Below are 24,379 nucleotides of genomic sequence, written 5' to 3' on the forward strand. Positions count from 1 at the left end.
TATGTATGTATGTATGTATGTATGTATGTCTTATGTATGTATGTATGTATGTATGTATGTATGTATGTATGTATGTGTATGTATGTATGTATGTAGTATGTATGTATGTATGTATGTGTATGTATGTATGTATGTATGTATGTATGTATGTATGTATGTATGTATGTATGTATGTATGTATGTATGTATGTATGTATGTAGTATGTATGTATGTATGTATGTATGTATGTATGTATGTATGTATGTATGTATGTATGTATGTTGTATGTATGTATGTATGTATGTATGTATGTATGTATGTATGTATGTATGTATGTATGTATGTATGTATGTATGTATGTATGTATGTATGTATGTATGTATGTATGTATGTATGTATGTATGTATGTATGTATGTATGTATGTATGTATGTATGTATGTATGTATGTATGTATGTATGTATGTATGTATGTATGTATGTATGTATGTATGTATGTATGTATGTATGTATGTATGTATGTATGTATGTATGTATATGTATGTATGTATGTATGTATGTATGTATGTATGTATGTATGTATGTATGTATGTATGTATGTATGTATGTATGTATGTATGTATGTATGTATGTAGTATGTATGTATGTATGTATGTATGTGTATGTATGTATGTATGTATGTATGTAGTATGTAGTATGTATGTATGTATGTATGTATGTATGTATGTATGTATGTATGTATGTATGTATGTATGTATGTATGTATGTATGTATGTATGTATGTATATGTATGTATGTATGTATGTATGTATGTATGTATGTATGTATGTATGTATGTATGTATGTATGTATGTAGTATGTATGTATGTATGTTGTATGTATGTATGTATGTATGTATGTATGTATGTATGTATGTATGTATGTATGTATGTATGTATGTATGTATGTATGTATGTATGTATGTATGTATGTATGTATGTATGTATGTAGTATGTATGTATGTATGTAGTATGTATGTATGTATGTATGTATGTATGTATGTATGTATGTATGTATGTATGTATGTATGTATGTATGTATGTATGTATGTATGTATGTATGTATGTATGTATGTATGTATGTATGTATGTATGTATGTATGTATGTATGTATGTATGTATGTATGTATGTATGTATGTATGTATGTATGTATGTATGTATGTATGTATGTATGTATGTATGTATGTATGTATGTATGTATGTATGTATGTATGTATGTATGTATGTATGTATGTATGTATGTATGTATGTATGTATGTATGTATGTATGTATGTATGTATGTATGTATGTATGTATGTATGTATGTATGTATGTATGTATGTATGTATGTATGTATGTATGTATGTATGTATGTATGTATGTATGTATGTATGTATGTATGTATGTATGTATGTATGTATGTATGTATGTATGTATGTATGTATGTATGTATGTATGTATGTATGTATGTATGTGTATGTATGTATGTATGTATGTATGTATGTATGTATGTATGTAGTTGTATGTATGTATGTATGTATGTATGTATGTATGTATGTATGTATGTATGTATGTATGTATGTATGTATGTATGTATGTATGTATGTATGTATGTAGTATGTATGTATGTATGTATGTATGTATGTATGTATGTATGTATGTATGTATGTATGTATGTATGTATGTATGTATGTATGTATGTATGTATGTGTATGTATGTATGTATGTATGTATGTATGTATGTATGTATGTATGTATGTATGTATGTATGTATGTATGTATGTATGTATGTATGTATGTATGTATGTATGTATGTATGTATGTATGTATGTATGTATGTAGTATGTATGTATGTATGTATGTATGTATGTATGTATGTATGTATGTAGTATGTATGTATGTATGTATGTATGTATGTATGTATGTATGTATGTATGTAGTATGTATGTATGTATGTATGTATGTATGTATGTATGTATGTATGTATGTATGTATGTATGTATGTATGTATGTATGTATGTCTGTATGTATGTATGTATGTATGTAGTATGTATGTATGTATGTATGTATGTATGTATGTATGTATGTATGTATGTATGTATGTATGTATGTATGTATGTATGTATGTATGTATGTATGTATGTATGTGTATGTATGTATGTATGTATGTATGTATGTATGTAGTATGTATGTATGTATGTATGTATGTATGTATGTATGTATGTATGTATGTATGTATGTATGTATGTATGTATGTATGTATGTATGTATGTATGTATGTATGTATGTATGTATGTATGTATGTATGTATGTATGTATGTATGTATGTATGTATGTATGTATGTATGTATGTATGTATGTATGTATGTATGTATGTATGTATGTATGTGTTTTAACATATTTAGTTAAACATGCTTGTCGAGATCTATAGATTCCTCACAATGATGGCAAAGCAAAAGACAAATATGCTGAGATAGGTTTGTTGTTAGATCTAAGAGTAAATTTCTCTATTATTTTATGTTATTCCATGCAAATTTATCTTAAATGAATGTGGTGTAGGGATGGTAATTTGGATTATGAATTTGGATATTTGCATATGTTCGAACCTTCTTCTTCTTTTCCCCTTTTTTATGATTTGAATGTTAAAATTATTATGCATTGAATATTCAGAATGAAGATAGGTAAACATCTTTGAATATTTAATATTCAAATTCGAATCCTCATAGTGGATATATGTACATATAATTGAACATCTATAAAATCACCTTTTTAAAAAGATTTATTGAATTTTTTTTTTAAAAAAAAATAGAGATCTAAGTTTAAAATCAGATAAAAAAAAGTTTGTGTCGATTACATGTGGGGAAGGTTAAATAAATTTAAAATCATATAAAAAAAGTTTGTGCCGATTACGTGTAGGGAAGGTTAAAGCACTCCCACAACGTCCAAAATGATACTTTTGAACTGATACATGTAATTTTTTTAGACCTTTTTTATTTAATTCTTTATAGCTTCTTATGGAGGACATAAAAGATAAAAACTAGTACTTATAAATCAATAGATTTAAACATTTTATGATCATATAAATTATGTTTATGCATGCATGAACTAACTTACTTCAATGGTTAAATGAATCATTGTTGTTTGTAGATGTCATGGGTTTGAGAACCGCGACTGCAAGGGTGATGGGCGTTCATTGCCAAATGATTAAGAGTATTTAGAACAGATATTACTTTGTAATCACCTTAGCTTAATTAAAAAAATTATGGGATTAAATTTGGGACTGACTCAATTATTAGAAGTTGGATCTAAGCCTAAGGGCTAGCTCGGATAAAATGGAATGCTTATAGCTTCACCTCTTTACTCATTGTTATGACATAAGAATAGGACAACAAATTTTGTTCAAACATAAATTGAACATTAGATCTTTTGTACTTGAACAATCTTGCTCCTCTAACTCGAGGCGGTGTCAAAGATAACTTGAACACATTTTTGACATTTTCATAATATCGGAAGGTGTAACATATTGCTTGAAGTTCTTACAGATGACTCGAAACTCTTAATGTCAAATTTCTTAACATATTCTTAACATTATTTACTTAATATCATTTTTGTACATCTTTATTTTTAAACATCATGCTCGAATGTCTTACAGGTTTTAACATCCTACTTAAATGCTTAAAATGACCTAAGGATCTCAATTCAATTTTTTAACGTCAATTTTTAACATCATTATTTTTAAGCATCATTATCATTTTTAAAAAAATATTATCATCATTTTTAAACATCGTGTTTGAAGGTATTATGGGTGGCACAAAGGTCTTAACATCATGCCCAAACATCTTATAAATGAACTGAAGATCAGAACATCATACTTGAAGGTCTTATTAGCATATTTAACATTTAGAGGTGTTTAGCAATCCTCATCCGAATTTGTTTCATGTCATATTTAGAAACTTGGTTGGGTTCAATGTGCAGTAACTCTCTCATGGAATTTCTTCTTTATACTTGAGAGCATGTTCTCATCAAATATGAACATCCACTTGTCCTAAATGCACTTGTTTTGAATGTTTTGATGTCTACATGCATTTGTCTTAAAAACATTGATATCTATATGATTATGTAATACAATTTTTCTTAAAACGAAAATCAGATTTAAATATTAATTTTGGATTCCCTATTCTTTTCATTCCCTAATATAATAGTTTGACAGTCCAATTCCAAATTTACACTCTTGAAAAGCTTATTAGGAAAAGGTCATATATTCAAACTTTAACATTGTAAATAGAGAAAATTAGATTGAAATAATCATTATATAATAATAATAGGTCTGTGAGACCCAATCTAGATTAGTGAGCCAATAGGTAAAAAAAACCGTGCTGCTACCGAAAATATATGATAAACTTAGAAAAATAAATACCATCTTGATAGTTTATACAGGGAGTGACACATTTAAGTCCAAAATTAAAAAGAAAAACCATATCAAAAAAAATTATTCACATAATATCTAGATGCGTATCACCCATTAATGTTACATGCACAAACTGAAAAAAATAAATAACAATAATAATAATAAGTTGACTCAAGCCTATAAATTATCCTGTATATATTACTCACTGGTTAAATACTGATCTTTCGCTCCAAAGCTATGCATACAACAAACAATGGCTTCTATCTTCGAGACTGGTTCGATATATACTTCTCAAAATTCAAGTTACGTAAGAATCAAACCTGGCATATAAAAACCGGGGCCTCCCACGCCACAGCTCTGTGAATTACAAAGTTTAAGTCCTTGAATTCGTATCGATGTGTTCATATATATGCAAGTGAGTTCCGGTCGAGGTCTGGTTGAGGCCGACCACGAGTTGGTGTCGGTGGTCTTTGGATGTTCAGTTCCTGCAGTGCCAGGAAATATATTACATGTTCATGTATATGCAGTGGCCAGGGATGTTTCTAACTTCCTATACATCTATATATATATAACCATTACCTGCATCCATGTGTCATCTCCAACATGCTCTGGTGATGTTTCCGGAGACTGAATGGGCGGTGGCAAGGGATGTATTAATTTTGGGACGATAACCAGTCCTCTACCGACGACCAATATGGCTCCAGCATTGTTTGCTGTACCTAGATGTATATGTATATATATAATGGTTTAGGAAGCAGATATTTTGTAACATAGGGGTGGCTCGATGTATTCTACTTACCACAATAGTTTGTTGCAGAAAAAAGTGTAATCAACTGGCCCTGAGCAAATCGTTCAAAACCGTCCATTACACATTCATGGGCCCTTATAATAAGCTGTAGCTTGTTTTTCTTACAGAAGTCTGTAACGCGATCCGGCTGCATATGGCAACATGAATCATTGTAGGTTTTGGCGCATGTATAAAAGAAGATCAATCCCACATGACGTGATGTTCATGACTTAAACATGCATTATTTGAAACTCCGATTGTGTAATCATTGAAACATATCTAGTGAATTCAAACCAAGACAATTGACTTATAAAGCAAATAAACAAAACACATACACCTCAGTGGCAATCGTTATCAATTCCTATATTTCTAAGGTGATCCAGTATTATGTACTTGAACTTGGGGTGGGGATGCAGGAGTACTGGATATGATGTGTCTAAAATGGTATGTTTAATTTCTTTTATCTAAGTTTTCTAATACATTGCTTATGGTCCTTGAAGGATCATATCCTTTATCCATGTAGGGTATCGATACTTCAAGAAAAATGAAAAGTCGGAGCAACATAGCAGTAATCACAGTATTTGTTGCAACTAGAAAATGTAGTCTCCGGTATAGGTTCCTCTCAATCCCTTGAATGGTGTTGGTTTTCAATTAATAGAATTTAGCATGATAATATGAAATTATCATGATAGATCCACTAACATGCATAACTTTTTCCTTTCCGTTCTGGTTTTAATCCCCCGGATTGCAATGCATTCAATAAGCTATTTTAGACATAAAGAATAACATGCATACCCCAAAAGTGACAAGACCGGGACCTCGTGCATTCGGTCTCAAACCTTCTATGCTATCATTTTCTGTTGGATCAGACCTGGAAGCATACGAAGCCAAAATTAGTCCTTAGATTTATTTAATTGGATTGGTAGATTCAAAAAATGCATACCATAATAGGTCCATTAAAATAATGGATCCTGCATCCATTGTTATCGGCCGCTCAAGTTTCTCTATCTGTTCAACAGAATGTATAGATCTTCCTATGCCACCATGCATGCAGATAATTTTCTTTTCAATAAGAGCAGCAAGTGGAAGATAGTTGAATAGTTGATTGAACCTCGTCCATGCCCATATACCATCATTCTCCCCCTACAAATAAATAATAATGAGCACACTTCACTCGGAGAAGCCATATAATTAATCCTCACATGCATACTCATACATACCATTCTCTCGATGCACTCAATACGAAAACCAAAGAGTGCATTTATGTCAGCGGCCTCATGATTTCCACGAATCAAGTGAACATTTTCAGGATACTCGATCTGTACAATCATTACAAACAAGAGAACGGAATCAAATTAAAGAAACAGCACAAGGTTGCAATCATAGTCAAATTTAAGGCTCATTTAGTCTCGAGCTAGCCTTGAGAGCAAGAAGCAATGTAATTGTCTCCAAGCTGTGCTGTCCTCGATCAACATAATCTCCTAAAAACAGATAATCGATGTACCTAAAACATAAATTAAAAAAAATTCAGAACCAGAAATATCATAATAGGAAGCAACAGTTGTAGGCCTTAAGTTTCAATTATGAGGAGTAATCTGATTTGCATGAACAGCAAGACTATCTAACTTACGTAATATCACCTGCAGTTGAAGGAAATCCATATTCATCAAATAGCCGCATTAAATCACCAAACTGTCCATGAAGATCACCAAAGACTTTTACTGGAGCTTTTAACTGAAGAACCGTGGGTTCTTGCATAAATAGTTGCTCAGCGGCATAACAGAGCTCACCCACTTCATAAGAATCCAAGAAAAACCTCCTATTGACTGGAGCTTTCCAGTTCCGGGGCCTAAGCAATGTAGAAATGACCTGCAAAAGGATTGTAATTATTAAACTACCTTTTAAAAAGTTTTAAACAATAGAAAACTAATTAATTCAACTTGCCTTTCTATGCAAACCTTGGGGAGACCTCTGTCTAGCAAACTTTTTTGTAGGGTAGGATAAGTCATTATTAGAGGGAATCATTCTTCGGCTCTCATTTTCAAACTGGTCCAAAGATAGCTGCCTAACCATCCCACCCAGATTCCCAATTGTCTCTTTGGCGACCACAACCTGTGCGGGAAAAAAAATTAGAACACTTTAGCTGGAAAATTAGAAAACCATACAGATGCAACTTTAAGTATACATACAGCTCGAGGATGAAGGCGAACATCCGCCTCATTATCGCTAGCATCTGAAGCTGTTTCAGGAGCAGGTGAGTTGTCATCAGATACAGATGTTTCCTCTGCTGGAACAGCAGATGCAGCCTGGACAGCTTGCCATACAGCATTTGCAGCCTCAGCTTCAGCAGCAGAAGCCTCCCTCAGTTTCTCCATAGAATTTTTGTCCATGCTATAAGTTAAAGATTAATCATCAATCAGTACTCCTACAGTGTTCGTGCATGTGTATGCGAGAGAGAAAGAGTTATTGAGTCAGACCTCAAGCTCGCGGATGAAGAGAACTCTTGACCATCATCTGAAGTTGGTGATGTTCCAAATGAGCTTAAGTTAGGCTGATTAAATCGGGGGCTGGACAAATTTGAGGCTCTCTCGGGGGATAATACAGGAGAATTCATTTCAGACTGGAGTGGTGAATTTTCTGCAACTAGGAAATCATCTAACAGCATATCTGCAAAAAGTAAAATAATTAATCAAGAAATCACTCAAGACTAGGAATTGACACAAAGGATTAGATAAACGAACTAAATCTATTTCTATTTTGACACAAAAAAATCAAAATCAAGCTAAGCGCATTGTCGCTATAAGGAGCAGAGATGTTATACATCAGTGAGAGAAATGCATCTATAATTTCAGACAACCAATTCTTTACCTCCTCTAAGTCCACCATAAATATATACTCGCACACCAACAGATGCAGATGCATGGCGACAACGGCGCATAAGTTCCAAAGAAGGATCATATTCAACATGTCCCTTAGTGCTCCGTGAGGAAGTCACAAGCCCATTCCTGTCCAACCATACTCCAGCAGCAGTATCTAGTACTACGAAACAAAGAGAATGGTAGAAATAAACTTATTTGAGATATGCACAACACCATACTCTTCAGATAGTTATTTCAAGATGAGAAGCAAAAGCTTACCTGTAACAGCTGCTTCACCTTCTATAGCACGTCCTCCTCTAAGAGCACCTCCGGTAACATGCAACCGTGCGCCAACAAAAACCTGGTTGAAAGCAAATATCAGGCCAACTGTTATTGAAGCAAAACATGTGATGCAGGCCTATAAAAATTGAGTTTTTTGTTCATAAAAATTATATGCAATAGCATTGGCATCAACTTACCGCAGCATGCTGGTACCTTGGCGAAGGGGAAACTCCAGGTGCAAGAGTCCATTCCCATTGACCATTTCTGTGCATAAGCAGCCCGTATGCATCAGCTAGAGGCTGTGGAAGTGAATATACAATCAATAAAAACAGCATCTCACATTGGAAAAACTGTTAATGTGATATAATTTAATGTAACACGTAAATTAGAGGAAACTATATCATTCTGTTTCAGTCTAAAAGTAGATGGGAATATACAGTTCAAGGAAAGACATAAATATTGCAACTTATGTTAAAATAAAGCACACACTAATAAATAAAGCATAGTGCAGGATGACCTTTGACGTCAACAGTTAAAGCGACTCTGGTGTGAGTGTCAGTTACGAGTATGTATCCAACATGAGTATATGTCCAACAAGAGTTATATCCCATACCGATGTTCGGAAAAATCGCAGACAAAGGCATTGGACATGGTAACTTCAATACGAATAGTTGAAACGTTCAAACTAACAAAAAAGAGCACATTCACTTTTCTCCCCAGCAGTGAAGCAAACAATAGTACATATTTAATGAGATTTGATCATACCGCCCCAGAGGAGTCTCTTCCACCACAAAGCAAAAACATGCCATCTGAGCGGGCACTAGCTGTTGCATACCTAAAAAAGTAAATATAATTAGAATATTTAGAACATAAACTATGAAAACATAAACCACTTAATAGGTCATGTATATTCATAACAATAAACAAACTTACATTCTAGCAGAAGGCCTATCACCTTCAGGGCTTAGCCTCTGCCATGCATATGGTTTCTGACCAGTATCCAAGGCCCACGCATCTGATAGAACTCTTTTTCCTATTTAGAAATAAAAGAGCTGCTACTCAGATTTCAGTGAAACAAAATAAACATCAAGAGGAAATCACTAGACAAACATGAAAATTCAAAAAAATTGACGACGCTCGATCTCAGTTGCTACATAGGAAGACAAGAAATGTACATATGCCATCTTAATACCGAAGGAAAATCTTTAGTTCTTTACTGAACACTGAAATAAAAGCAGTTTGGAAACCGAGTAACATCTGGGAACTGATTGAATTTATCAAAGCAACCATGTTCCACCCAGTGAAATTAATTTCCAAAAGAATTTACGAGGGTGGGGATGTTGCCATAGAAGAAAGAAGAGTGACCATCAAAGCGGATGAGTTGACCAAGACAAATAGCTTCATTCCTATTTCTTTATATCAAATTTTCCAGTTTCAATCCATTCTGAAATTAACAGTACACTGCAAGATAGCAAGATAGATAGTTCAAAGCTGGAAAGTGAAAAGTCCGTACCATCATTGCCGCTTACACTTACAAGATATCTCTGGGCAACCAAATCCATAACATGGCCATAGCGAGGTCCGGGACCCTGCCCTTGCACAACCACTCTAGACAAAATAAACCACCAAATGAGATAATAATCAGATTACAATGCAACAACAACAACTAACAATGAGAAACTGTGGAATTGAAAATATAAACAGATTATAACAAAACAACAAGAATTTACACTGAGAAGTCTCCGAAAATTGAGGAACAGAAACTCACCTATGCCACTTAAACTTATCATTGGTCAGATCAAGCACGTAAAGATCATCAGTAGAATGACCAGCTGGACCTATCCCACCCTAGCCAATGAATCAAACAAGAAAAATAAGCAATGCGCCATAAAATCATATAAATGTATCAACTTTTACCAGCGATTCTGCATGTTTACCCACCTGAAACACAACCATAGTCCCTACGGCGGCTGCAGCGTGAGCTGCCCTAGGAGAAGGCGGCTCTCCAGCTGGTTTGATTCTGCAAATTAATCAAAAGAAAAGATCAGCAAACAATTCTAGCTCGATTCAAAAGAGAAAAAATAGAAAATAAAAGAAACAACTCACCTGGTCCACTTTCTGGTTAGAACATCGTAAGAATGAACTGAATTGGTGACACCGGCTAATCCTACGCAATAAATGGTTAAATTAACATTATGTTTAAAACCAAAAATCAAATACCAAGCAAAAAACAGCGCTTGACATAGAGATATAGAGGAGGGGGTTAACTGATTCCAGGAGCAGACGAGGAAGCGCCACCCTCAATGGCGGTGGCACCACCGAAGAGAATAAGCCGAGGACCATGCGTCTTAGTGGCAGCAACGGCGGTAAGAGTGTGACCACATCGGGGACCAGGCGCATCCTCATCGGAATCCCAATAAGTCTCCAAAGTCCGGTAAGTCGGAGCCGGGTATAACCACGGTTTCGAACCCATCTTTACTCCCAACTCCTAAAACCCAAAAATCCCACAACTCAAACCTTCAATTCTGATCTCATTTCACAATAATAACATTAAAGCTCTAAAAAAAAGCTCAAAAGAATCCAAGATCGGGAGCTACTCAAATGGTGCGGTGGACCCCAGATTTTGATTAGACCATCTCTATTTTCTTCCACTTTCTAGATGGGGTTTAAGAAATAAAATAACTGTTCACATGTATATTGGAAGATTAAAAGTAACTGAATGGAGTAAAAATCTTTCTTTGAATCAAAGCTTTTGTTAACGGTTGGAAGAAATTAAGTGAGGATGGTGGGAGCAGTAAAAAGGGGAAAATTTTGGGTGATGAGTTGCGAAAATTGAAGTCTCTGTTCATTAACACAACATTGTATGACCCCATGAACACTCCCACAAAGAAGACAACGTCAACCATATGAGAAGAGAATGATTTTATGGGATGTGTTTGTATAGCTGTCCCATTTGTTGTAATAAATTATACAAGTAGTTCATTTCTTTTTATCTACTTTAAATGTTAAAATATTATTTTTACTAAAATAATTATTAATAGAGTAAAGTATATATTTAATACTTCAATTATCAATTTTCTTTTATTTTGGTCACTAAACTATTTTTTTAAAATCATACCTAACATTTAGTTTCATTTTAATCACCTACTGTTAAAAAAATTAACAAAATTATTAATGTGACATTTTTTTATTTTCAATGATTATATAATATATAATATTACATGTAGACACCCATTTTTGTCCATAAATTATTATTATTATTATTATTATTATTATTATTATTACTATTATTATTATATTAACAATTTATTTATTTTTTCATTGACCCAAATGGAGCCCAAATTACAATAATACCAGGCCCAACATGTAACACCCCCAACCCATATCCGACCCAAATACGAGTTCGAGATGTCACATTGACATTTAAAATCCTTTACTTATATAATATAGAGAAGAATTTCAAACTTAATTTAAACATATTGAATAATTTACATACATTAAATCAAAAGTTCACAAAAAGTGATCAGAGCTTATACAATTTAATTCTTTGAGTACATGCCAACATTAATTAATACAATACAATAACCTACTAATCAATTTCTTCTGATCTGATCTCCAGTGAAGTTATGTTGTCTCCACTTATCTTTGCTTTCAACCTTCTCGGATTCTACCTGTGAAACACTCACACGCTAAGTCGCAGACTTAGTGAAACATATAAATAATTAATAGAAACTATAACTACTTAACAATGTATGTACAGTTCATACCACACAAAGCTTATATGCACACATATCATCATTTACATGATTAACATTCTTTTCCTTAATTCATATAATCATTTACTCTTATATCTAACAATATACACAACATCACATATATCCTGAAGTACATTTCACATCATAAATCATATACCTTACATACAATATATTTATTTTGTCTCTTTATTAGCCCATGAATACTTTTGAGAACTTAAGGTATGTGAGTACATTGAGGTTGTGCACAAATGATGTCACCACAACTCGTATAAATTCCCACTAGGGGCACATAGAATTTGTCCCGAAGGACTAAATATATGTCCCGAAGGACCACTCCTTAAGGATCACATATATATATCCCAAAGGACCAAATATGTGTCCCGAAGAACCGCATACATGCTCCAAAGGATTACATATATATCATGAAGGACCACATAGAACCCTCAACTCTTGGCATGCCAACTATACCCCTATCTCTCATATCACTTATCATGGGCATTATCATTTATGTTTATCACACATTCACACATTCATATCATATATATATATAGAATCATGGATTCTTATCACATATATCATGTAATATTCTCATGGAGTCTCATATCTCATATCACATATTCTTGTATTCATATAAACATATAGTCACATAGATCACTTTCACATATCTCTTGTCATATGTCTTATCTCTTATGATCATATAATCATACAACTTATTATCACATGGCTCATGGTCACATAATTTATCACACATACATGTATTCACATAGATCACATATAAATATACACTTAACCTCTATACATATATATACTCATGTACATATAAACATCAAATCAATACATGCTTGTATCTGTGTACTCATGTAATTTAATATCAGAATTAGACTTATCACAAGTCTTAATTCCCTAACATAATTTATATTTAATATCATATACTCACCTTGGTCTCATTTTCCAATACCAATCTCTTAACTCTCTCTCGTAAATCTTACTCTGACAGCTTGTCCGAACTTTGCTTTTGATCGATATCTACACGAGTATACAATCCAATGAATATCGAGATTTGAATTACCATAAAAGATTCTTGCCAATGCAAACTAAATAAAGCATAAATTTTTAATTTCCAACTTAAGTAGTATCGGTACTACAAGCACAATATCGATACCTCTATGCTGGTAGTATCGATACCCTTCCACGGTATCGATATCCATTCTCGATTCTGTAATTCCCTTGCAAGAATGGTACCGATACCTCCATGTTGGTATTGATACCCATGGTACTGATACCCATGGTACCGATATTACCCTTTCAGTATCGATACCCCATGAAAATTTATCCATTTTCTTCCTTATGGTATCGATATTGTTCATGTAGTATCGATATCCTACGCATAATTATCACATAATTTGCCTTGTAGTATCGGTACTCACTCAACCAATATCGATACTACTAACTCATAATATATTTCTTAAACCCTAAATTTATCAACACTTCACTTAAACTCCCTTTATTTAACTCTCTTCATGCTATTAAACTCAACTATACATACTTAAAATATCTCTTAGCACTATTATACCTTATTATCTTCAATATCTCACTATAACTCTTGAATTTAAGAATTTTACTAAACTTTTCGTGTGTTCTAAACTCATTTCTAATACTTTAGGCTTCTCATTCCTACTTATGACAAGTCAAATATCAAAATAAAACTTCAAAAACTACACCAAATTAACAATTCATTTCAAAACTCATTTTACAAATTCCTTCTAATTTTCTCTTCTTGTGATTTTAATCCTATACAAGCTTTCTTTAAGTTTATATAACACCCAAACCTTCTATACAACCCCAAACTTTAAAGAAAATAACAAAAATCCAGAATTTTACCTTTGAAATGGAGCTTACGGGAAGACTAAAAAGAAAGCAAGAAAAAATGGCTTCCATATAACTCCTCAAATCCCATGTGTTTATCTCTTAATAAATGAGAGAAAATATCTTTTAATCTGAAAAGACCATAATACCCTTCATTCTTTCCATCCTTGTTATTTAATCCAATACCAAAATATTCCTTTTTAAGTCCTTGAACTTTTCAATTTTTCTTAAATTGATCACCAAATTTCAAAAACTTTCATTTCATTCACTAGCCCAATTTTTTTGGGATGTTACACAACACTTAAACCCAGACCCAGTCGCAAGATCTGATCCAACAGTCGACCCGACCCAAGAGGATCCAGTAACCTAACCCGAATTGACCTAACTTGATAACCCAAACAATTAGGGTTTTAAAACCCTAAATCTCTACAGTCGCCGACGACCAGAAGGTGAGCCGTCCATCATCGGCGCATGTGATACACACACCTGACTTTTCAACTTCCAGATGCGCGTGAGCTTCACCGGTCACCTCACCAGTCGTACACCGCCGCCGTCTTCATCAAACCTGTCGAACAGTGTACCTAAATTATCATCTACAATAAAGAACATCATCAAATCCAAAAATCCATTAAAATAACAAATTAAATATAAAAAATCAGGATTTTATCAGCTATAATCAGAGACCCATTCCCCTATGTTAGGGATTTTCATGATATCTACCAAAAGGGATCCATAAATCAGGAGAGCATTCGGGGTAAAAAAAGGGGATAAAAGAACCAAAAAGGGAAAACACATTCGAAAAAAAAAGAACAAGGAGAGTTTACCTTCTAGTCTTCGAAGACAGTAGTTCCAGTGGTCGGACGACGAATTCGAACGGTGAAAAAGCGTGCGGTAGTAAGGATGTCAACATTGTAACACCCCCAACTCGTATCAGACTCGGATACGAATATGAGGTGTCACATTGACTTTTCAAACATGTATATTTATAAAACTATGAAAAATTTTAACTTTTATTTACTTAAACTTGTAAATACATACTGAAGTTCAAACCATTACAAAATTGATCAGAGCATGTGTACTTTATGACACTATTTACATGCCAACATATCTGTTACATAACTAAAACATACTGTGTAAAGTACTTCTGATCTGATCGTCACGCGGAGATATGCTGCTCTATTGCTCCTATGGTTGATCTTCTTGTCTTCCAATACCTACGTGTAAACCACTTACATGCTAAGTCATAGACTTAGTGAGGCATAAACATATAATAAAGAATTTATAACAATATAAACATGCAATCTACTATCCAAATTCAATTATGTCTGTCATATCATAAAATTATTATACCATATACGAAGCAATATAAATAATAATATCGTATGAAGACACAATCATGTGCATACTCTTTATGTCCTTTTTAAGCCCATGTACACTATTGAGAACTCAATGTATACGAGTACTATGAGGTTGTGCACACATATGTTGTCACCACAACTCGTATAAAATCCACTAAGTGGCTATGAAATCTGTGTCCCGAAGGACCTATCCATATGTTCCAAAGAACATAGGTAACTGTCCATATGTCCCGAGCAACAACAATGCTCTCTAAACTAAAATGCGGTGTGCAAATTTGGATACTGTTAACTACCTAACATGGTATTCATATTTTGAATATTTGTCGAATGCAGATAATCTCTTATTTTCTTATATAGCAAAAGATAATTACATTTTGAAAATGGATTCATGTGGCCTAATGGATAAGGCGCTTGCCTTTGGAAAGAAATTGTGGGTTTGAGTCCCATTGTAAACATGTTTGATTTCTGCTATTTGGCTGCTCTGATTGTTTGTTGGGTGCTTTGTTTGCCACAGAATGGTGGATATGGAGTTGGATACTACTGAGTTGAAATAGGATTTGTCTGTACCCAAAAATACATGTAAGGCATTTGATTAAAGATCTTTATTTTCAATGATTGGTAGTCAAAATCTGCTGTACTTTCCTCGTGTTGCAAAAGATGATAAAAATCATAGTGAAGCCACTACAGTAGCTGCTTTTCACGTGTCTGCACTTCATGCATCATCAATGTCAACTTTCACCTAGTTATGTATGAGTTTCGTCCAGGCCTCTTTATGTGTGACCAAAATATAAGCTTACTCATATTTGGTTGTAGCAATCATGTTATTGTACTGTTAAATCTTAAGCGAATGTTACAATTTTTATTTATATTTGGATCACTCAATTATGAGTAAGCTTACATTTTGATCGCTCAACTTTTGGTTATGAGCTAACTCTTTGTTTTTCTTTTCTAGTTTCTTACATGTTGGGTGTAATATCAATTTCTCATTGTCTTAGGGCTCTTTTTGAACAAAAGTTCTTCGATATGTTTATATTTTATTAATCTATAAATAAAAGTAAGGATTTGTTTATTTGAATGATTATAATACCATCTAACTATTAATTTTAAGGGTAAACTATGAGAATAGTCTCTTTTGTTTAAGTTTAAGGTCTGATCGACTTTGGTCACCAATTTAAAAAATTAAAGGTAAATGGCCCTTCACATTATCGGTCCATCCGATTTAAGTCCCTATGCTATTAATCTTCATTAATCCCCTTTTGTTTAAGTCCCTAACATGGTTGAGGGGTTAAAATTGAACGGAAGTTAATGGCTGAGGGACTAAAATCAAATGGATCGATAACATTAGGGACTAAAATTAAACGGATCAATAACGTTAGAGACTATTTCCCCTTCATTTTTAAATTGGTGACCAAGGTCAATCAGATTGAAAACATAAGGGACTATTCAAATAGTTTACCCTAATTTTAAAGTTACAAAAAGACTTTCAACTTTTCGTTGCATAATTAGAAAGGGATTTACTCATATGATTAAAATATAAATTTATCCAAAAAAGATTAACATTTGTTCAAGATTTAATGTCACAATAACCTAATTGTTACAATCAATTAATAAATTGAGTGACTCGATTATGACTTTTGAAATAAAGTGACCCAATTATAAATATAATAATAATATAGTGATCTATGGTAGATTCTACCCCAATAATTTTATACTGAAACCGAGTTACGAAAAAGATCCGGTTCTTAGAGACATCTAGATGTAAAGATTAGCCAATAATTTCGTCATATATTTCAGTGACGATCCTAAAACTCTGCCATTACAGATTGAATATTTACGCCCAAAGAAATTTCTACTCATAAAGGTAAAATTCCTCTTTCTTTTTCCTTGTATTGAAGCTAGGGTTCTTGCTCCGGTGCAAGCTTTCTAGGGTTTTACGATCTGCAAGCATTCAGCTTCGGTTCCGAGTCGTTTCGCAATGCCTCGGTAATGATATCTACAAGTTTGTTCAATCTTGATTAAACGCTATCACTACGAAACTTTTTCATTAGCATTTCATGGCAATATTTGTTTGGATTCAAATTCTGCAGGTATTACTGTGATTATTGCGACACTTATTTGACCCACGACTCTGTTAGTTCCTAATTCTTTTCCATCTGGGTCTTTCATTTTTTGTTTGTTTGAATTTCTCGAAATTTAAGTAACTTTTACTTTTTCTCTTTTCTGGGTTTAAATTTCAGCCATCAGTTAGAAAGCAACACAATTCAGGTTATAAACACAAGGTGATTGTAGAGATTCTTGTCTTTGTGTTGATTTATCTAGAGAATTTTCAATTTGACTCGACTCGTAAAAATTTCAGATAAATTATGTTATAAAATATAACTCAAATAAATCCAACTCTACGCTATATATGCATATGTATGTGAAAAAATATGAAGAAATATATTTGAATATTGTATATGATTATAGAAATCTGTTTATATTTGAATCGATTAGTGTCATTATGTTATAACTATTTACAATTAAATTTAAATAGAAATTCGAACAACTTGACTCGATTAGAAAATATTTCATATAGAGTTTAAGTTATAAAATAGAACTCGTCAATTCAATTAACTCAAATTTTTTTAGCTTGACTTGATGAAATTCTCACCTCTGTATTGATTGTCAGTTTTGCTGATTTGTTGTTTTTTTTTACAGGCGAATGTTAGAACTTACTATCAGCAATTTGAGGAGCAACAGACCCAGAGTTTAATAGACCAAAGGATCAAGGAACATCTGGGCCAAGCTGCGGCTTTCCAGCAGGTTGGAGCTGCTTTCAATCAACATTTAATGGCTCAGAGGCCCCGACTTCCTATTATGCCGATCCCCGGGGCCGGTCCGTTACCTGTAAATCAACCGATGGTCCCAGGAATGAGGCCCCCTGTTTTGCCAAGATCTGTTCCTGGTGCTCCTGGTAAGATTCAAACTCGATACATAGTTGCATATTTCGTGTCCTTGCTAATGTAGGTTTCAATATTTGGGTAATAAACGTATCCCAACCTGAATTGATGTTGTGATGGTGAGCTGATGAGTTTTTGCATGCTTGTTTTGGTTCCATCAAGAAGTTGTTTTTTCACACTTCATCTCATTCCTGGGATTAGAGCAGGAAATGAGATAAGATAGATCATGAGCTTCTCAAATTCAATTCGATCAAAGTTCGGTCAACACTCAAATCGAATGGATTCGACTGAAGTTCTTAACGAGCCGAAACGAGTTACTTAATATTCGACTCAAAAAGCCCACAAGCAAATCAAAAAATTATATATTAATTTTTTAATTTTCTAAATTAAATTATTAATAATATTAATATTTATACATATATATTTAAAAAAATACAATACAAGGCTTTCATACATTTAAGATTCAGGTTCGAATTTGAGTTTGAACTTTAATCAAGCTCGAGTTTGAACTTTAATCAAGCTCGAGTTTGAGCTTCAATCAAGCTAAGTTTGAGAAAGTTTCGAGTTCACATTTTTTCAAGCTTGAGTCGAGCTTAAATTATTATTTTCGAGTTCGAATCGAACTTGACAATTTTAAACTTGCAAACTTTTGAGTCGATTCAAGCTCAATTTAAAACTTTTCAAGTTGAATTAAACTTAGCACTACTCAAACTTCACTCGTCTACATCCCTACTTAGAACTGCACTGTTAGATGTAAATCAACCAATGGTCCCAGGAATCAGGCCCCATAGTCTGCCGAGACCATTTGCAAGTGCTCGTGTAATATATTATTCGTGTTTTGTTGTACGCGTATTTTGTTAATAAACATACTCTATCTGGAATTATGTGTGATTGTGGACTGTGATAAATTTTTGCTTGTTTTGTTACTAATAAAGATGTTTTATATGTTAAGCACTTCATATAGATTGATTGACACTGTCATCCATTCAATTAAGGCATTGGCTTTGATTACACACATAAAATGGAAATATGGGACTGAATGAATATATATGCATATACACATTTGGGTGTCATTGGCAGGTTATGCTCCCATTCCAGGCATGCCGCCGATGATGGCACCACCTGGTGCTCCTTTGCCGGGACAATTTAATAGCCTTCCACGACCTCCTACATTGGCTACTCCAACGACAGTTGCCGGAACTGCGATGACACCCACTTCTTCTAATGGAACCCCAGCTACGTCTGCACCATATCAGGTCAGTCCTGCTGCCCCAACAAGTGGCGGGTTTGACAATTTCAATGCCCATACACAACCTTCTGAAGCTAATCAATAATCTGGTTAAACTCACATGTTTTGCTTCCATATTAATGTAAGAGGTTAAGCCCATATATGTTGTTGAACAACATGAAGCTTTGGGGTCGGTGACGGGAGACTTTGGGTTTAACTTAGGGTCTAAATTGATATTTTTTTAATTTAGGGGTTAAAATGATGTTTTATTTAAATTTTAGAGTTAAATTAGTATTTTATCTAAAGTTTAGCGGTTAAATTAAAAATAAATTTCTTTTGACTGACACAAAATGCCATCAAACTTCTTTTGACTGATCAAAATATAAAAACTAACATTGTAAGTGACCAAAATTTGATAAATTAATGATGAAAATCACTGAAACATAACATTTATTTTAAATTTGATCAGTAAAAGTATACAAAAATCAAAAGAAAGTGATCAATTCGGTTATTAACTCATTTATATGATATCTACTCAACTGGTTGATTTTTTTTTAAAAATTAAATACTGCTTATTTTCTTGAATAAACTTTCAATTGTTGGCGAATTATAAAAAATGTGTTGATCGATAAAATTGTAATTAATTCGTTTATAAAATGTAGTTGAGTTATAATTTTTTATCAAATATTTTGTCTTGAAGAAAATGAATTTTACTTGTTTTATTTTGATATGAAACATTAAATTGGCAGCCGAAAATAACTTAGGTGTACTAACATTGTCCACCTAAATCTCGATAACTTATTTGAAAACTATATCGACCATGGATAGATTGACGAAGAGGGTTGGATGAGTATAGGTTTTTTTTTAAAAAAAATAAATTTTTATATATTTAAATATTTTTTATTAATAATTTATTTTTATTTCTTAAAATTTTATAATTTTATTTCTTTTAAAATTTTTTATCAAACTTATATAAGATAAATTTATTATCAAACATTTCACATGGATTTATCTCTGATACTAAACTCATATAAGACGGATTTATTCTCAAACATTCCACCTGGACAGACAAGGTACCCGCAAAGCTTGTCCTATTACTTTGGGTGATTTCTAAGAATACTAGAAAAATGTTTAACTAGTTTCGCGGTGAATAATGAATTCATGGTGAGATCAAAGCCGACGAAGGAGTTTATAAGAAATACAAAGGCAAATATACATTTATAGGCAGCAAGGCGGATGGCTACCGGAATTTATTCGTCATGCCATTGAGTTCTTTTATGGTTGAAGATAAACGTTAATGTTATATTCCATCTTGGTGCTAACCATTAGACACTAACCCACTTATCTTCATTGAGTTCCTTTATGCCATTTACTGCACTCACTCTCCTTGATTTTGTTTGGCTGGCTAAAATATATTCACAAAACTATCACTCTTATGTACATAAACCCTTTATCTTTTTATTGTATTCAAATAGGTCCTTGACCTTTAATAGGATAAGGATCTATGTAGGCATGATAAAAATGTAAGGTTTATTTTTAAAAATTGTATGAAAATATAGGGATTATTTATGAAAAGTGATATAGTTAAAAGGGGTTTTTTTTTTAAAAAATATATATTTTAGTTTCTCTTGATGTTCTTTCACGTAGACCATCAAAACTCAAGATTTATCGAGTATATACATTGGGTAAAGCATTTTTGTTGGAGAGTGAAGTATGGTTAAAGAATTAGATTTTTTTTATATTAGTTATCTATTTTATTAATGATATTCATTCTCAATTTTTAAGGTAAATTATACGAATAGTTCTGTATATTTTTTGTCTGATCGATTTTGGTAATTGGTTTTAAAAAAATAGTTCTGCTCCCTTATGTTATTGGTATGTTCAATTATAATCCCTCAACCGTTAATTTCATTAACCTCTTAACAAAAAATTTACGTGATAATTAAAATATGTTATTGGTCTGATCAATTCTAATCCCTCGACTATTAACTTTCATTAAGCACTTAACAGAAATTTTCCTCCTCCGGATTATAATGCAATAACATCTTTTGAACATCTCTTCTGGCCGCATAAACACTAATCCGAAAACGATAAAAATAAGATGTGCATCAGCCATACTCAGAAACAAATCAAACACTCAATCATAAATTTAATATAATAATCATTTTATGAACCCCACCAACTCTGAAGGTAGTTATTCTGTTCACATTGAACCCAAATTAAGAGTGATATCAACGTAATAAAAGGGATTTTCTATCTAACATCAATAGTGATGGGTGCGAGATAGGGTCGGTTCTGATAATTAGAAAAGGAATATATAGAGTGATATTATGATAATTATCAATATATATATATAACTATAGTAATTATTCCGTTTCGAAGATTATTTATTCTAAATTTGATTCTGACTTTTTCATTAACAAAAATCGTTTTAACTCGTCCCAAAGTTAAATTAAAAAAAGTAATCCTATAAAATTAAGAGTAAGCTACAAGTTTTGTAACTCAACTATCACTTTTGTTTCCTTTTGATCACTGAATTATTATTTTTTCAAATCATACCTAATTTTTTTGGTTTGGTTTTAATTTGGTCAGACGCCATTAAATATTTAACAGTGATGTTGGCATGGAACCATAAGGTAATGCAACATCATTATTGAAAACAAATAAAAAATTTCATGTCATCAGTTCTATTAACTTTTTAACGATGGGTGATTAAAATGAAACCACAACGTAACATTAGGTATGATTTTGAAAAAAATTAATTAAGTGACCAAAATAAAACAAAAATGATAATTAGAGTACTAAACATATAGTTTACCCTAAAATTAAATCAAATCAAAACCTATCTAATTCAGATAATTTAACCATTCTCAAACACAAAAACATTACGGCAAAATTAGGATTTTATTCTATAAAAAAATAGATATTTCTAATGTAATTATGGCAAAATTCTAAAGAAAGTCAACCTAATTTAAAGTTAAAAAATGATGGAAATATGAAGCGAAAAAAATGTGATAAAAAATATTATTTTAGGTTGGACACAATTTAAAATATGACTTTTTTCATAAACATTTTCTGTTGCAACTTAAAATGTTACAATGAATGTCACATTTTCGGTTACAAATCGAAAATAATATGAAGAAGGTAATATTATATATTGCTACAAAAATTGTTACAAAGAATGTGACATTTAAGTTGCATCTAATCTAAAACGTTATGCTTTTTGATCACATTTTCGATCGTTCATTTTCATGGTTTTAACCTTAAATTTTACGCTGGACCGTAGAACTGCGCTGTAATTATGTACTGGCAACACCTATTTATCAAATAATTTGACTTTAAAAACACTACGATTTATTTCACAAAGTTAAGAAAACAAATATTAGCAAGTAATTCAAATACATAGCTCAAAGCATCATATTTTCATCACTTGGCCAAGCAAACTAACCAAAGCATACAAAGGGATTACTATGGATATATATTGTAGCCTAGCAAGGCCAGAGAAAAGCTCCCATGGCGAAGCTTCTCTTCTGTTCGACATCGCCGGAAACGGGTAGTCCATACTCTTTTAGCAAACAATTGAGCTTCCCTTCGGGCATTGCCTCGTAGTCGGCTTTGGTGTACTTCGGGTAGTGCAACGGCATCTGGAAATGGCCGCACCAACTCTTAGCCTGCGCTGGCACTGACTTTTGATCATCGTTCTGCCCTTTGCCTAGGGTCGGAGTTGGCGATACCTTGGCTACTGGTCTGAGTGTTTCCAAACCCATTTCTACACCCATCGAGGCTCCGACCGCGGCGTGGCTACTTCTGTCCGCCTTGTATGGTTGGGATTAAGAGTGTGATGCAACTTTGGAGTAGGTGGTGACCCTTTTTATAGTGGATTTAATGTGAGCTATGTTGGTTTTTTTTTCTAAACCGAGCTGTGTTAATTACATCAACATGTGTATTGATATTCTATTAATATTGGTATGTTCGTATTTGTTTTGTAAACTCGATATGATTAAGTAATCACAAAGTAAAAATAAAAAAATAAAAATGTATATATTTATGTAAAAAACTAAACAAAATTATTATGAATAGAGAGAAGAATTTTATTATAATCGATGATAATAAAAACTTATACGAAAGTATATCAAATTCTAAAATTCTAGATATATAATTGTACAAACACAATATTAATCTGATCTTCGTTTTTCTTTTTTTTTTCTTTTTATGTTCTCCAACTTTTCTTTTTTTTTAACTTTAGATAGTATTTTTTAATATATAAGTGTTTTTTTTCTCCATTTATGTCTCTAAACTATTTTTCGGTCAAGTTAAGTGCATAACGTTTCCAACATTATACTTTTAGGTGTTTGGACTGTCATCGCCATTATATTCATACGTTAAATGACATGTGCTGCATTTATATAATTTTAAAAAATTTATTTAAAATAAAAATCTTAAAATTATTTTATATCTTTAAAAAAACACCAAAAGTTTCTCAAATATTTTTAAAAAAACTCCAAACTTTGAGAACCATAATTTCAATTTCTATACCCACATCGATCGATTTGTTTGTCGTTGTTGTCGTCAACCGAGCCTCCACCAAAACCTCCACCCGACACCATAGGTGAACCAAACTTTTAAAATTCGCGACACCAGGCGACCGGACGACAAGCGCTACGCCAAGAGCAAAGACGGACGGCGAGGGAGATACCAAGGGTGGTGGAGGCGATCGTGGCTGATAATTGAGATGGTAAGGTTAAGGTGATTTTAGAGTTGATTTTAGGGATTTAGTTTTATTTTTTGTAATTTTAGAGAAATTAGGGTTTTTTAATATAATAATATTTTTAACTTTTTTTAAATAAAATTTTCAAAATTACTAGAATACGACATGTGTCACTTAATGAATTTTTAAATGA

The 24,379-nt window shown here is 32.6% G+C and overlaps 2 protein-coding genes across 3 annotated transcripts; one reads left to right on the forward strand and one right to left on the reverse strand.

Annotated features, from left to right (window-relative positions):
* Window positions 1-4,497: 4,497 nt before the first annotated feature.
* Window positions 4,498-10,909, reverse strand: LOC120165487 (serine/threonine-protein phosphatase BSL1-like). The gene is made up of 21 exons (XM_039174990.1): window positions 10,601-10,909; window positions 10,439-10,499; window positions 10,274-10,352; window positions 10,101-10,180; window positions 9,846-9,940; window positions 9,266-9,365; window positions 9,098-9,167; window positions 8,530-8,631; window positions 8,330-8,411; window positions 8,061-8,231; window positions 7,670-7,859; window positions 7,382-7,583; window positions 7,137-7,304; window positions 6,823-7,061; window positions 6,612-6,696; window positions 6,413-6,511; window positions 6,136-6,335; window positions 5,988-6,063; window positions 5,205-5,340; window positions 4,985-5,124; window positions 4,498-4,890 (listed from the first exon to the last, which is right to left on the reverse strand). The coding sequence occupies exons 1-21, from the start codon at window positions 10,803-10,805 to the stop codon at window positions 4,807-4,809; spliced, it is 2,664 nt and encodes an 887-aa protein (XP_039030921.1). The 5' UTR covers window positions 10,806-10,909; the 3' UTR covers window positions 4,498-4,806.
* A 6,177-nt stretch (window positions 10,910-17,086) lies between these two features.
* LOC120165254 (U1 small nuclear ribonucleoprotein C-like) lies at window positions 17,087-19,747 on the forward strand. Of its 2 annotated transcripts, none has more exons than XM_039174811.1 (5): window positions 17,087-17,294; window positions 17,399-17,441; window positions 17,549-17,590; window positions 18,009-18,264; window positions 19,331-19,747. In XM_039174811.1, the coding sequence occupies exons 1-5, from the start codon at window positions 17,287-17,289 to the stop codon at window positions 19,582-19,584; spliced, it is 603 nt and encodes a 200-aa protein (XP_039030742.1). In that variant the 5' UTR covers window positions 17,087-17,286; the 3' UTR covers window positions 19,585-19,747. The 2 variants fall into 2 exon arrangements, with proteins under 2 accessions (XP_039030742.1, XP_039030744.1); XM_039174813.1 differs by having other exon boundaries at window positions 19,349-19,747.
* The last annotated feature ends 4,632 nt before the right edge of the window (window positions 19,748-24,379 follow it).

Source organism: Hibiscus syriacus, unplaced genomic scaffold (genome assembly GCF_006381635.1).
Source record: "Hibiscus syriacus cultivar Baekdansim isolate YM2019G1 unplaced genomic scaffold, ASM638163v2 tig00111582_pilon, whole genome shotgun sequence".
Classification (NCBI taxonomy): Eukaryota; Viridiplantae; Streptophyta; class Magnoliopsida; order Malvales; family Malvaceae; genus Hibiscus; species Hibiscus syriacus.

Excerpts from the sequence above, each read along its gene's own strand:
- LOC120165487 (XM_039174990.1), bottom strand. The coding sequence starts at position 10,805 with ATGGGTTCGAAACCGTGGTTATACCCGGCTCCGACTTACCGGACTTTG. Across the intron at positions 6,697-6,822 it reads TCAACTGCAGGTGATATTAC|GTACATCGATTATCTGTTTT; the intron begins GTAAGTTAGATA and ends TTTATGTTTTAG. Across the intron at positions 6,336-6,412 it reads TTGAGTGCATCGAGAGAATG|GGGGAGAATGATGGTATATG; the intron begins GTATGTATGAGT and ends ATTTATTTGTAG.
- LOC120165254 (XM_039174811.1), top strand. Across the intron at positions 17,442-17,548 it reads CTTATTTGACCCACGACTCT|CCATCAGTTAGAAAGCAACA; the intron begins GTTAGTTCCTAA and ends TTTAAATTTCAG. Across the intron at positions 17,591-18,008 it reads ATTCAGGTTATAAACACAAG|GCGAATGTTAGAACTTACTA; the intron begins GTGATTGTAGAG and ends TTTTTTTTACAG.